The 14,954-nt window shown below is 39.8% G+C and overlaps 1 protein-coding gene across 3 annotated transcripts in view; it reads left to right on the top strand.

Moving 5' to 3' along the window:
• Positions 1-14,954, top strand: part of chtf18 (CTF18, chromosome transmission fidelity factor 18 homolog (S. cerevisiae)) — a 91,572-nt gene that overhangs the window by 51,241 nt on the left and 25,377 nt on the right. For 2 of the 3 annotated variants that reach the window (XM_069904975.1, XM_069904976.1), the window contains exon 18: positions 33-163. In XM_069904975.1, coding sequence (XP_069761076.1) covers positions 33-163 — 131 coding nt within the window. Of the gene's footprint in view, positions 1-32; positions 164-6,456; positions 6,586-14,954 lie in introns of those variants that run through there. The other variant, XM_069904977.1, reaches the window with a different exon arrangement.

Genomic DNA, 14,954 nt, shown 5'->3' with positions numbered 1-14,954 from the left:
TGTGGTAACATATTATAAAACCTTTGTTGCAGGTAAATACCCAGCTGTATAGCGCCAGGGAAAAGCAGCAGCTAGCTGACCTGATAGGAGCCATGCTGTCTTACAACCTTACATATCACCAGGAACGGACACCTGAAGGACAGTACATCTACTTATTAGATCCGTAAGCTTTGATTCTTAGACAAATTCATTTTAAATGAATGATATTAAAAGTTGCAAAGTCGAAGAACAATTTGTACATAACGAGGGCAGCATGAGAACACTATTATGGGTTTCATTCAGGAGCTTGATGGTTTGGGAAAACCTGTTTGCGTGTGATTTCACACTCTTGAACTTTCTCCCTGATGCTTTAAATATTCCTGCATGTCCTGGCAAAGGCACGTAGAATCTGGGAAAATTACTTGAGAAAACAGATTTAAGTGCTTCTCATGAATGGTTTGAGTCTTGTGACTAGGAATGGTTAAGCTGCTAATATTTCTGTGGTGCTGTCGTTACAAATCTAATAAAATAAAAGTTACGCTAAGGTTTGAGGAATTTATCCAGCTCAGAATGGTTCAAATATTGAAAATTCACAGATCCTTGAGTCCTAGATACAGGACAAATTATGAGCCTTGCAGTACTTTGAAAGGTTAAACATTGACTGTGCAAGAAAATCTGATTTGCCAGTGTGTGCTTTCAGTTTCCTGAATGATAATATGGAAAAATGAGTAGAGATTCCTGATTTTGCACCCCAATGTAAGTGTCCTGTTGTGGACACTTTAAAATTCATTTCCAAGGATCTGGACATGATTGACATTACTGATTCCTCGTTGCCCTTCAAAGGATAGTGATGAGATAACTTAAAAGCTTCCTTCAGGCCTTCAGACAAAAGTACTTCCACAGTATTGATGGATATGAATTTCCAAGTTTTCAACAACAATCTTATATCTGCCAATATAATTACAACTTGGAATAGTCTGCAACTTGGGATCTGTCCCATCCCAAACACACTCTCCTCCTTTCTGAATCAGGGAGAAAGTTCAAGAGTGTGAAATCACACACTAATGGTTTTATTACCCCACCCCTCCACCATTAGGTTTGTTATGTACAAATTGTTAGAATGAAAAGATCACTCACTGTAATGGGCTCTTGTTCTTCTACTTTATACTGTTGTACGAGTTGACTTGTTGGATGCCTTGCAAAGTGAACCCTTCTCACTGTATTTGGTATTGTATGACAATGACCTTGAACTGGAGAGGAGCCCGAAGGTGGTGGTGGTCCTGTGCACCTACTACTTGCATCAGTATTGGTATCAGAGCTTGTGAATTTGACAGATGTGGTTGGAGCAGCCAACATCTTTTTTGCAGTTACCAAACTTTAGAAATTATTATAGAGCCACGCAATTGAGGTATTTATCAGATTTTTACCAGACAAGGGAAAAACCAAACTGGACTAAGATAGAACTAGATAAAATAGGGGAGAAGGTACCGGAACATATACTTTATAAGTGGGATGAAAAGTTGGTGCAATATAAAAGCTCACCAGTATTGCATCATTTATTTAATACATGGAAGAAGATCCACTTAGAAAGGAAAAAAAACGAATTACCAAATACCAAAATTATTATTGATGCAAAATCCACTAATCCCTTTTATAATAGATAACTTTTCCTTTAGAGAATGGGAGGGAAAATGAATTAAAAGAATAGAAAATTGTTTTTTGGGAAATAATTTATTAACCTTTGAACAGTTGAACTACAAATATGGAATAACTCATGGTACAATGTTTGCATATCATCAATTGAAAGCTTATTTAGAGGATAAATTGGGAAACAGATTGAGATTACCTGAAGGAAGCAGCTTTGAATATGTGATTACAGACACAAAGATAATTAAAAGATTTATAACGAACATGTACATTAAGCTGCAAGATAAGGAAAATGATGAAATAAACTATAAACCTAAACAGAAGTGGGAAAAGGATTTAAACATAAAGATAAAAAATGAAATATGGGAAAATTTATGTTCTGGAACTATGAAGAATACAATAAACACAAGGTTACACATGATACAGTAGAATTGGTTACACGGGGTATATATCACGCCTCAAAAATTAAAAGAATGGGATCTAACATTATCGGATAGATGTTTTCATTGTAAGAAGGAAATGGGAACAACAGTACATGCAATTTGGGCATGTACGAAAGTAAATACGTTTTGGGAAGAACTAAATCAGATATTAAATAAAATCACAAAAATAACATAGCAAAAAATCCAGAGATCTTTCTTTTAAGTAACATAAGAAGTAAAGAATTAGGCCTCAAATTGGATAAAGCGCAAAAAATGATTCATTATGATAGCCTTAGCAGTAGCAAAAAAATGTATAATGTCAACTTGGAAAATGGGAACACAGCAATGGTACATGGAAATGAATAAATGTATTCCATTGGAAAAAATAACATATAATTAAAAAAATAAAGTCACATTGTTTGAACAAATTTGGGAACCATACATAGAACATAACAGAGCTTGCCTAGGACCTCCATCCCCTAAAATGATAAGAAGACAAAACAACTAAATTCAGTGTGTAACAAATAGATGATGCATTTTTCTTGTTTATTTTCCTTTGTGTGAAGATATTTTTAAATGATTTTATTGTATTGTAAATGTTGAATATTTATGGGTTTTGGAGGTGGTAGGGAAGAGTGGTGGGAGGGAAGGGGGGGCGGAAAGGGAGAAAATGCCACTGTGTAAATTTAATGACAAACGTTTACATATTTTGGTTGATAGTGTGAAAAATTTTTAAAAATATTAAAAATAAGAAAGAGCTTCGCCAGCAGATTTAGTTGGACAGGAGATGGAGCATGATCTCTACATCATAATTAATATTCTATAATAATGTTGCTGGATATGACCAAGCTCCTGAAAGTGAAAAGCAGTGTCTGATCTTGTCATCAGCCATTCCCACCCCCCACCCCCATTTACTCAATACTTTAATTATGTTGGATAATGATCAGATATCACAGGGAATAGAATTCACCACTGAGTTCCAGAGGTACATTTGGGTAAAGTGACCAAATTCTTGGGCAGCAAGATAAATATTAAACTGCATCTTCTGAATTGGCGGCAGAGAAGCTGATGTTACAGGGTGAAATTTGAGAACAAGCCTCAACGTTGCTGGTAAAGATGAAAAGAATAAAATTGTTAGTGTAGGAGGCTAGAATGGGAAGCCTTTTGATCTCAGGATTTAGATGGTCTCAATGAATCTGGCACTGAAAACCAGGAAACCAGAAATGTATCATCCAGTGATCATTGGGGAAATCAGAGGTGGAGAGGGTGATCAAATTTAAGTTCTTGGGGTCACTATCTCAGAGGATCTTTCCTGAACCCAACACACAAATGGCATCATGAAGAAAGCACATCAGTGCCTCTACTTCCTCAGGTATTTGGCATGACATTGGAAAGCCTGGCAATTTTCTACTAGGTGGGCAGCCAGGAGGTCCGGGGTTCAGATAGACAGGTGTCTGGGGTGAAGATCCACAGCCGGGAGCTCAGATGGCCGGGGTGTCGGAAGCTCCAGTGGGCGATGGCTGAGGCGAGGGTCCTCTGAAGGGGCACCAGGAGCTCCAATAGGTGGGCAGCTAGGTGTTGGGAGCTATGGTTGGAGGACTGCTGGGGTGAGGGTCCACTGTTGAGGCACCGGGAGCTCCAGTAGTAACTGGGGCATCAGGAGCCATGCTTGGTGGGCTGCTGGGGCGAGGGTTTGCTGTTGCGGAGCCGGAAGCTTCAGTGGGCGGGTGGCCAGGGTGTCGGGAGCTCGGATGGCCACTACAAACTCTCCTAGTCCAGTGCCACTACAACCACCCCCACCCCTTTCCAACACCGCCACCACAACCTCCCCCCCATTCCCATCCAGAGATCCTTCTAGTTGGAGTGTTTCTTTGTTTTGTGTGAATCTGAAATTAGTAGTGCAATTACTTAACATACCGCCGTTAATATTATTCTATTATCCAAAAGATTCTGTACCTGAACTACCAATAAATGGTGATTCTGCCTCACCTGCAGGAAAAAGAATCTCAGTGTTGTATGGGATGTTATGTATGTACTCTGGCAATAAATCTGAAATCTGTCCTCAAAATTGTGGGTTTAGAATGGCTTCTTGAACAATGACTTTGCTGAAAGAAGAATTCATGACAGAATATTCAAGGATATACATTCTTGTGATTCTCTGTTTTGAGTTAAAGTTCTAGAAGAACATAAATCTTTTCATTTGTAGGTTCAGGTGTGGTTGAGTTTTTGCTCCCTGCTGATTTTTTTCCCCCCATTGTCTTCTGTTGCTTTTTTGCTAATTAAAGAGAAGTAACTCCCTTTAGGAGCAGTGGTTATAGAACTATTTTAATTAAAATCGAGGGTGACTGTGTCCTTATTTCAGGTTTATCCAAACCTTGAAGGAGTTGATAATTCTTACTGAGAAGTACTTACTTCTGGATATGTCCCAGACTCATTTGTAAGCTAATTGCATTTTTGCGAGGAGATTGAAGTACTGGACCGTGTAGCAAGGAGATTTACAATAATTACATCGATTACCAAGGATATACAGCATGGAAATGAGCCATTTGGCCCAATTTGTTCACTGCAGTGTTTCTGTTCTACTAAAACCACTTGTTTATGCTCACCTTAAGATTTAGGATACTAGAACTAAAAGAGATTATAATTTTCTTGAAATATGAAGCAAGCAGTAGCCATTTTCTTTCAAATGGCTGGATCAAGGGATTTGTTATGAAAGAGTTTGAGATAGAAAAGAGCTTTCTATGTGGAAGATATTCAGAGCTGCATGCAATGGTGTAACATAATTGACACATAACCTAAGTACTGTATATGCCGGCATATAAAATGGTACTTGAACTTTTAAAATGTCACACCAAAACCAAGGTTGCCCCATACGCCAAGTATAAAATCTGAACCTTAACAGCAAAGTCTCAGCACTCCCCTGTGGGGTTCATCCGTCCAGTTCTACTGCTATCGGCTCTGTACAGGCTTTAAAACGCCCTGATAAAGGAGCCATCAGTGGTTTATTTTAAAATATACTAATAAATTTTAAACCTTTACTGGGTAATTTGTTTTTAAAGTATTATGACAGTATCACTCCACGGGTCAGTAGATGGTTGATAAAGGACTATTGGGGCAGTAAGACTTGATAGTCTGATACAACAAGTAAAGCTCAAAACCTACATTTTAAGTGGAAATTCAGGGGGTCATCTTGTACGCCGGCATGTATGATAATTGAGGAGAAGCCTGTTTAGATTTGTAGAGAAGTACAGCACAGAAACAGACCTTTTGGCCCATTAATACCAAACTGACTATCAGCCTCCCATTTATGCTAATCCAACATGGTTCCATTTTTTCCCCCTGGAATTTACCTCTCACTTGTACTCCCAGGGTTATTTACAGTGAGCCAAGCATCTTATAAACCTGCACATGTTTGAGATGTGGGAGGAAAGCAGAGAACCTGGAGGAAATCCATGTTATCAAAGAGAAAATATACAAATTCCACACAGACAGGACCTCAGATTTCAGATTTATTGTCAGTGTATATTCATGACATCACATACATCCCTGAGATTCCTTTTCCTGCAGGAGCGCAAGACTCACAACTAATTGGTAGTGCAAAAAAAACTGTACACCTTTTTCCTGATGGCAGCAGTGAGAACAGGGCATGTGCTGGGTGGTGTGGGTCTTTGATGATTGCTGCTGCTCTCCAACAGCAGCATTCCCTGTAGATGTACTTAATAGTGGGTACGGTTTTGCCTGTGATATCCCAGGCTGTGTCCACTATCTTTTGAAAGACTTTACACTCAGGGATATTGGTGTCCCCATACCAGACCAGTCAGCACACTTTCCACCATACCTCTGTAGAAATTTGCCAGGGTTTCTGGTGCCATACCAAACCTCCACAAACTCCTGAGGAAATAGAGGTGCTGATGTGCTTTCTCCACGATGCCATTAGCGTGTTGGGTCCAGGAAAGATCCTCTGAAATAGTGACTCCTAAGAACTTAAGAACTCCCAAGAAGGAAAAAAATTAAAACCTGAGGTCAGGATTGGCTATTGGTCTCTGGCGCTAAGACGTAACAACTTTACTAGTGGCACTACTGTTCAGAGGATGCTTGGAATGTGACTAAAAGTAGTTCAACCAAATACCATTTGTAAAGCCAAGTAATTGAATGAAGGGGGCTGGAATGACAGGAAGTGCGAAAGGGGGTTGGATGGAGTCAGTCAATATGGAGGATAAATACTCAGTTGGACCAGTTGGGTGAAATAGTTTGTTTCTATGCTCGAAGTTCTGAGTGAAGACTTTGAAAAACAGAGGGCAATCAATTTGCTTGATGAATTGGTGAAAGGGGTGCAGGAAAGGAATACCTATGGTGCCTTTGCAAAGCATTTTTTTTTAAATTGACAAATTTTTGGGTTTTCTTTCAGCAAACAAGTTTGAAAGTTGAATTATCCAGCACTCCTTGACCTGAAATCTTGAGTCCTGCTCGGGTTAGCTAAAGCGATTTGTATTTGCATTGTACTTTCAAAATGTGACATTAAATATTTCAAAGTTAATCACTGGAGTGCCATTAGGGTTTTTTAACACTGACCTGTAAAATGAGATGTCAAATTGACTCCTGGGAAAGTCAACAAAACTTATTATTGACACGGACATCATAAGCAGGCCTGTCGCAAGAAAACCCTGCACCAACGGGTAACCTGCTGCATCAGAGGTCCTAGCACACTTGATCACTGCTATACCAGGGTAAGGAAGTCCTACCGTTCTTTCCTGAAATCACATTTTGGGAAGTCTGATCACGTGGCTGTGATCCTGCCTTCACACAGACAGAGCCTAGAAAGAGAGGCTTCAGAGATCAGAACAACTGAAAGATGCTTGCAGGAGGATGAAGGATCGTTTCAGGACTTCCTCGAGTCAGCAGATTGGGCAGTGCTCAAAGACTCAGCTGAAGATCTGAACAATTACACCAGCTGTGGACAAGTGTGTCCCCACCAAATCGTTCAGGGTTTTTCCAAACCAGAAGCCTTGGATGAACAATGAAATCTAGAATCTGTTGAGAGCCAGATCACAGGCATTTAAGTCCAGAGATCCAGATCACTACAAAAGAAGCAGGAATGACCTTTGGAAAGCCATCTCCTGGGAAAAGTGGAATTTCTAGACTAAAATGGAAACAATGAAGGATTCCAGAATGTGGTAGGATCTAAATGACATAACCTGCTACAAACCCAAATCCGGCGTAGTCAGAGACGGCAAACCTTCACACCCAGATTAACTCAATGCCTCCTACTCCCAATTTGACCATAAGAACAAGGAAGAGCCACCACTGAGCACTCCCATGTCTCCTGTTGATCCTCTCCTTGTCTATATCTGAGGATGACATGCGGGCCGTCTTCAGGAGCATGTGTCCAAAGAAAGCATCTGGTCCTGAAGGAATACCTGGCTGAGTATTAAAAATCTTGCTGACCAACTTGCCAATGTATTCATGGATATGTTCAACATCTTACTCCAGCAGGATGTGGTGCCCACCTGTTTCAGACATATATCAATCGTACTAGTGCCCAAGAAAAGTGTGGTAACCTGCGTAAATAACTATCAACCAGTGGCATGCACATCAACAGTGATGAAGATGTTATGAGAGGCTGGTGTTGAAGGCATATTATCTCCTGTCTGAGTGGCGACATGGTTCTGTTCCAATTCGCCTATCATAAGGACAAGTCTACGGTGGATGCCATCTCACTGGCTCAACACAAAGCCCTGGAACACTTAGACAGCAAAGATGTATACATCAAGATGCTCTTTTTTGACTACAGTTTGGAATTTAACACCATTATCCCCTCGAAATTGATTAGCAAACTTCAAGATCTTGGAATCAACACTCCACTGTGTAAATGGATCCTGAATTTCCTCACCTCCAGACCACAATCAGTGAGAATTGGTAAGAACATCTCCTACATCAGTATCAGAGCACCACAGGACTATGTTCTTAGCCCCCTGCTCTACTCGCGATACACCACGACTACGTGGTTCAGTATTACAACACCACCATCTACTAATTCTCTAATAATACCATGGTAGTGGGTTGTATAAAAAGGCAATAAGTTAGCATATAGGAGGAAGATTGAAAACTTGGTTGAATAATGCACCAACAACAACCTCACACTCAATGTCACCAACACCAAGGAGCTGATTATTGGCTTTAGGAATGGAAATCCAGAGGTGTATGATCCAGTGACATTGTGGGAATCAGAGGTGGAGAGAGTGAGAAAATTTCAGTTCTTGGGAGTCACTGTATCAAAGGACATTTCCTGGACCCAACATACTAATGGCATTGTAAAGAAAGCATATCAGAGCCTTTATTTTCTCAGGAGTTTGCAGGGGATTGGTATGACATTGGAAAACTTGGCAAATTTCTACAGATGTGGTGGAAAGTGTGCTGATCGGCTGCATCATGTTCTGGTATGGGTACCCCAATACCCGTGAGTGTAAAACCAAGCACCAGGTAGTGGACATAGTTCAGAATATCACAGGTAAAACCCCACCATCAAGAACATCTACAGGGAATGCTGGCGTCAGATAGCAGCAGTAATCATCAAGGATCCACACCACCTACATAAAGAGGTATAGGTCACATAAGACTCTCTGAACCAGGTTCAGGAACAGCTGCTACCCCTCACCAACATACTCCTCAACAACAAACTCAGTCAGAGACTTATTTATTTTCGTCCTTTATTGATTCTTTTTCTCTCTGTATTGCACATTCAGTTTGTTTACATTTGTTTACATGTGTACATTGTGTACAGTTTCTTTGTTCTACCAATAAGTGGTAATTCTGCCTCTCCCACAGGAAAAAGTACCTCAGGGTTGTATGTGATGTCATTTATTGACAATAAATCTGAATCAGGAGGACCTTGAATGATTTGGTACAGTCAAAAATGGAAAATCATAGTTTGATGAATAATTAATATCTCATCAACAGATGGATTGTTTCTTCCCTCATTCATTGGCTAATAGAGTTACTATGTCCTTTTGATGCTCATTGAAGTACTTTGAAATGGTCCATGACCCGCAACCATACATCAATATAGGAAGCTGAGAGTTCAAAGGCTGAGGGTATTTTGCTATTTTCTTGTTCATTAGGATGTTTATCATTTCTAAAAACGCTGTTCTTGCCACTGCTATTCTTGTTTTTATATCTATTTTGCATTTGCCATCAGATGTTACCCATGATTATGATTAATGTCATAAATTGACAGCCAGTCTGAGCACTACCAGGTCTCGGAGCCAGTTGAATGATAAGGAAGAGAGTTGCCCTTACAGTTGGTTTCATTGCAAGTTTCTCAATTGTAATTAAAGGCTAGAGAAAAAGCAATGCCTATAGTGAAACATAAAATGAAATCGATTGAAGTATTGCTGATCCAGATGTGTGTTTTAGTGATCTGAAACTGATTTGAAGTGGGTAGCTGAGTCAATCCACAATAATATTGTGAGAAGAGATCCATTTCCATCCTGACTCCAATGTTGTTCAATAAATTTAAAATTAAATATGAGCATTGTTCATTTCTCACTATCTTCCAGGAGATGCTGGCAGGCACTAACAAATTCTGTTTGACTCTTGTTAGTGGCTTAAGCTGTTCCAATATATTTAAAGTCTGATCCTTTTTGTGCATATAAACTACTGGCTATTGTGAACTATGCTCATGTTCGAAATGCAAAGCTACTGCACCATATTATTACAAAGTACAATTACCCTTCAGTCTATGCAAAGAACAGCTGTCACTCCTCGTAATCTTACTGCTTATGTGCACAGATAGTGACTTTGTAATTATAGTCATAGATTACTTTGAAATGTGCACCAAGTATTTGCCTATTGCACAGATTACTGACTTAAATACCCTGAATTTCTGTTTAAGTAGTATGCACTAATTACTTCGTGACTGAGAAGCAGATGACAAGTCACTTGCATGATGTTTGTGCCAAACTGGCCTTTTAGTATGCTATTTGAACGTACTTCCTGCTGTTTCCAAGTGAGAACTTTATCCTTTGTCCAGTAGCTGACAGTTTTGTTTAGAAGGATCAAAGTAGTGATCCTTTAGGTTAAGTTACTTATTGCCTGATAGCAGAAGACTAGCTTTGAGTAAAATCTCTGTGGTGGGCCAAATAACTGCATGTGTTAGCCAGACACAATACTATAATCCATTGCACTTCTGATTGAGTAGCAAACTGATGGACATTCATATATGTTTTTTTACACTGCAATTGCGATATTTTACCATTATGAAGTGCCAACCCAAAGCCGGCATTGGTCGTTCAGTCTGGAATGACCAAAACCTGCAAATTTCAATTTCAGTCCATTATTTTAAACAGAATACCAGCATTCCAGGAACAAAAGTGGCGGGATGTGTAACTTAACAGCATTGGTGTCTAATGTCACGTATAACACCGTATTTCACACCCAAAAAGTGGCTCAAAATATTCTCCTGGTTTTGTACGCCAGGTTAAAATTAGGATGATAATGGTGAGAGCATGGGAAAAAATGCGCACAATTTCTAAAAGAATGGGGGAATATGATTGTCATATCATACCAGATGCAGTGAGCTGGTTAAATTCTGTTGACCTCCTTAGAATTTATATGTTTAGAACACAGAACATTATGGCGCAGCACAGTACAGGCCCATGAGTACTTCTAAACTCTAAAGGATGGAGCCAAGCCTCAATTTGCCATTCTCAGGAGCCAATCTTCACCTTAATGTGCCTTTTTTTGTGTGTAAGGAGACAAAAATTGCAAACAAATCCAAGTGAAATTGCACCAAGGACGTTTCTAAACATAGTATGTACTCTACTCTTTCAGCATAGTTAAACTGCCATAGTATATTTAGGTTTTATTATGGATTTGCTTTTACCAGTATGTGCACAGGTTCTCCATGCAGAAGCAATCGAAGTAGTATGGTAGGTGGCCTAAAGTGTTTCTGACTAGCTGGCTGATTTTGGACTGTTTACTGCCGTGGATCAGCCCTTTGTTTACATAGAAAGGCACGATGCCAATGAAAGAAGTCATCTTATTGTGCCTTTTGTAACTGAGCCAATTAGTCATGATAGCCGATGGAGAATCTTGAAATGTCTCGCAGAAAATGTGGCAGCCAATTTGCAAGTGGCAAGTACAGAAATGGTTGAGGGATAAGTTCCCCAAAACTCCTCTGTTCATCAAATTTGTGTCGTGAGATCATTTGGGCTGTAGGAGATGGTAGTTGAAGCTAGTGTTTAATGTTGCAAAAGGACATTAGTTTTTCAATAAGCCTGTCTGAATGTAGTGTTGACTTCTTTAGAGTGGCCTGGAGTTCACAAGCCACTAGGTCAGAGGAGCAAGTGCTACCCTCATGATGCATCTAGCTCAATGCCTCAATGAGTGCTGAAGAGGCATTGAATACCATGACATGTGAAAACTGACTCCGTTTTACTTTTGAAATTTCTATAATAGAGGTTGTTAAAATCACATTCATGTGATTTTTCAATACGCGCAGTTCCAGAGATCAGTTACTCTAAAGGTCAAATTCATCTGCTTATAACTGAAAATCCGCTCGTGTCAGCTTAGTGATTTTGCATTTCAGTTTTTTTTTCCCTTGACATTCACAAATCTCCGATTCTCCAAGAACTGAAGAGAAAATCTCCCTGGCAAGAGTATAAAACAGAGGTGGGGTGGGGGAGCTATTTATGATCAACACGCATCCAATGGAAGAGGATAATGAACGGTGCTGGCATCTGGAAGACAAAAATAAACACTCATTTAATCAGTTCCACAGGCAGATCACCATCAAATCTCCTTGATCCTATCTTGAGGCACAGTTCTCCAGAGTTCTGCACACAGGAAGCAGTCGCACTGAGAGGGGATGTGTTCCTCTGCAACACAGCATGAGACCAGCCAGTCGTCGGTTCCGATCCACCAGCTTACATTTCAAGCACGGTGCGAAGAGACAATCCTGATAACTAACTGGGGGCTGCCTTTGGCTGTGGCTCTCTTTTTGCTTTGGCTCATCTATGCATTCATCTACCTGCCAGCTCTGGTGCATCGGTCGATGATGGAGAACACAATGAAAAATCTCTCGCAAGTTATCGAGCATGAACATGCTAGTCACCTCAACTCAAATTAGAAGACTAAAGTCTAATAGAAGCAAGGGAGAGGTTTGTGGGAGGGGTGACTGGGAATTATGCTTACCACTTCAATCTCGCAATGATGCCTTTACTTGGATGCTGAGTAATGCAATGCAGATTTAATATTGATTAGGTTGCAACCCGTTCAATGTTCAATTTTGGGCAAAGAGAGGCTAAAGCAGCATTGTGTTTGGAACTCTTGAACTTGGTCAAGCCTTCTATGCCACAATCCAATAGATTTCAACGGAAGATGGAACTGAAAGTATGAGATCTATGCCACAAATGGCTGAGGGAAGGAGTCAGAAGTATGTACTAATGGGGTAGTGTTTTCACTCTAATCCTTCATGGATTGGAACTCCCATGTGATGTAGTGACAATCATCCACTTTTTCTTTGGTAATGCGATTTTTCTTTTTGGAAGTTGTTCTTTCATAGTCTCACAGCACATTCTTGAACTGAACTAGGCAGTGTGGAAGATGGGAATAAAATAAAATCCTAAATTTAAGATTATTCATTCCCTGAGGATCAAAATTTAGTTCTCAGAAAACCTGCTGACTCTTTTGGTAGTAACTGCTATTCTACAAAGTTTGTTCAATTCCAATGGAAACTGTTATGCAATATTTTATCCTGATTTAAACTTAATGTGATAGCTATTGTTCCACAGGGAGAACCAACATTTTATTGTGTTGCCATTCTGTAACTATCCGCTTGACTTAGTTGATGTTTTTGACAGAAGCCCTTGGATTATTAGACTTTGGATTGGGGAATGAGTTATATGCTGATAGAACTATTTCACTCCATGTTTCTTCTCAAATGAAGCTTCTGCTTATTGAGGTTATGGAAAAAAAATAATAATTAAAGGGAAAAAGGCGGCCATCCTAATACTTTTGTCTACATTCTCTTCCTTCCACTAATTGCACCAAAATTACTTATTGAATGAAAGCTTTTCAAGGACAGATTGGAAAGTCCTGAGGGCAATTTATGTGGCCATGTAAAATAAACGTTCTTTATTTCTGACATCGAAGTGGGCACACTTTTTGCTACAGGTACTTGTAAAAATTTTCACTATTTCCAAGGCAGAGGGAGGAAACCTGATAGAAAGCAAATTAAAATATTGTGCTTTCCAATTTGCACAAAACCCCAAGGACTGGTGTTGAGTAAAACTGTTTTGAATCATGTTTGCTAATTTGTTGATTTTGGCGGTAATGTTCTTGAATTTTATTTTGTTCAGGAATACTCTAATTTATTCAATCGTTCAGGACATTGTTTTTCAACATATAACAAGTCCAGAGATTACTTCCTGAGTGTTTGTAATAATTTAACTTTTAAAGGCTGCTTCTGTCAATTTTACTTCAGTCTGTAATATCATACTTTCAAATGTTCCAAAGGTCTGAATTTTTTGGGCTCCACTCCTTGTAATCACAAGTATTGGAAGAAAAACATGTACACAGGATGAATGGGTGGAACTAAATTACTTTGACTACATTTTGGTGCTCTTCCATTACCTGTAGTTAGTATTCCAGAATGTGTGAACTTTGTACCTTGTGTTGGCCATCTCTGAGCTTCTCTACCATTCACCCAGAAACCCATTTGACAATTACACATTTTTTTCTAAAAATCTAACCCAATCTATTTTTCTGATTAGGAAGCTAGTGATTTTAATAGAGTTTGCTGGACCTAATGTGTAATCTTCCACCACTTTGTGTTGAAGATGCTGTTTGAATTGCACCTTGGCCTGCTTTCTGATAATTTATTAAACTCCGCAATTAGCCTTAGAAGTATAGATTTCAGTGGCCAGTGGGGAGCTCCCCATATAACACGATCTTGGGAAGGCGATGGTCCTCCATTCTGGAGACGTGACCTACCCAGCGCAGTTGGATCTTCAGGAGCGTGGATTCGATGCTATCGGCCTCTGCCATCTCGAGTACTCCAAAGAAGAGGTACAAGGACTGCCTAAAGAAATCTCTTGGTGCCTGCCACATTGACCACCGCCAGTGGGCCGATATTGCCTCAAACCGTGCATCTTGGCGCCTCACAGTTCGGCGAGCAGCAACCTCCTTTGAAGAAGACCGCAGAGCCCACCTCACTGACAAAAGACAAAGGAGGAAAAACCCAACACCCAACCCCAACCAACCAATTTTCCCTTGCAACCGCTGCAACCGTGTCTGCCTGTCCCACATCAGACTTGTCAGCCACAAACGAGCCTGCAGCAGACGTGGACATTTACCCCTCCATAAATCTTCGTCCGCGAAGCCAAGCCAAAGAATAGATTTCAATATAGGCATAATACATTTCCCTGTGTCTGTTCTGAGAGTTATCAGATAAGTGGCATGGTTGTCAAGCATTGCAATTTCACTGTTTACCTTGTGGTTGAATTATTCTAGACTAATGTACTCTGCCAGTTAGTGGCATTAATGTGAGTAGTGATTTTAAAAATTGAAACCTCACTTTTGTTTTGTCTCTCTGATGCAGAAATCTACAAAATAATTATCTCTTTGAATGCCCTTGCCCATTCCACATTAGTGAATTCTTCATATCATGGCTGAGAATAGATTTTACTCCTTGAAGTACTTCCTAATTCAGCAAATGTCAACTTTGAGCACTGATCTTTGTGAATATGTAATGTTGTATCTAGTCATCCTGTACAAAGCATTAAACTGATCCACATATTTCTGACTGGTATTTTATAATCTACCTAAGACTATCAATCCTGTTTTTTTTAGAGATTTACGTGTTTATGTGTGTGTGCATGAGAGGGGGGGAGGGGGAAAAGAGAATAG

Source organism: Narcine bancroftii, chromosome 12, assembly GCF_036971445.1.
Source record: "Narcine bancroftii isolate sNarBan1 chromosome 12, sNarBan1.hap1, whole genome shotgun sequence".
Lineage (NCBI taxonomy): Eukaryota > Metazoa > Chordata > Chondrichthyes > Torpediniformes > Narcinidae > Narcine > Narcine bancroftii.
This window is presented reverse-complemented; position numbering and strand designations above follow the sequence as displayed.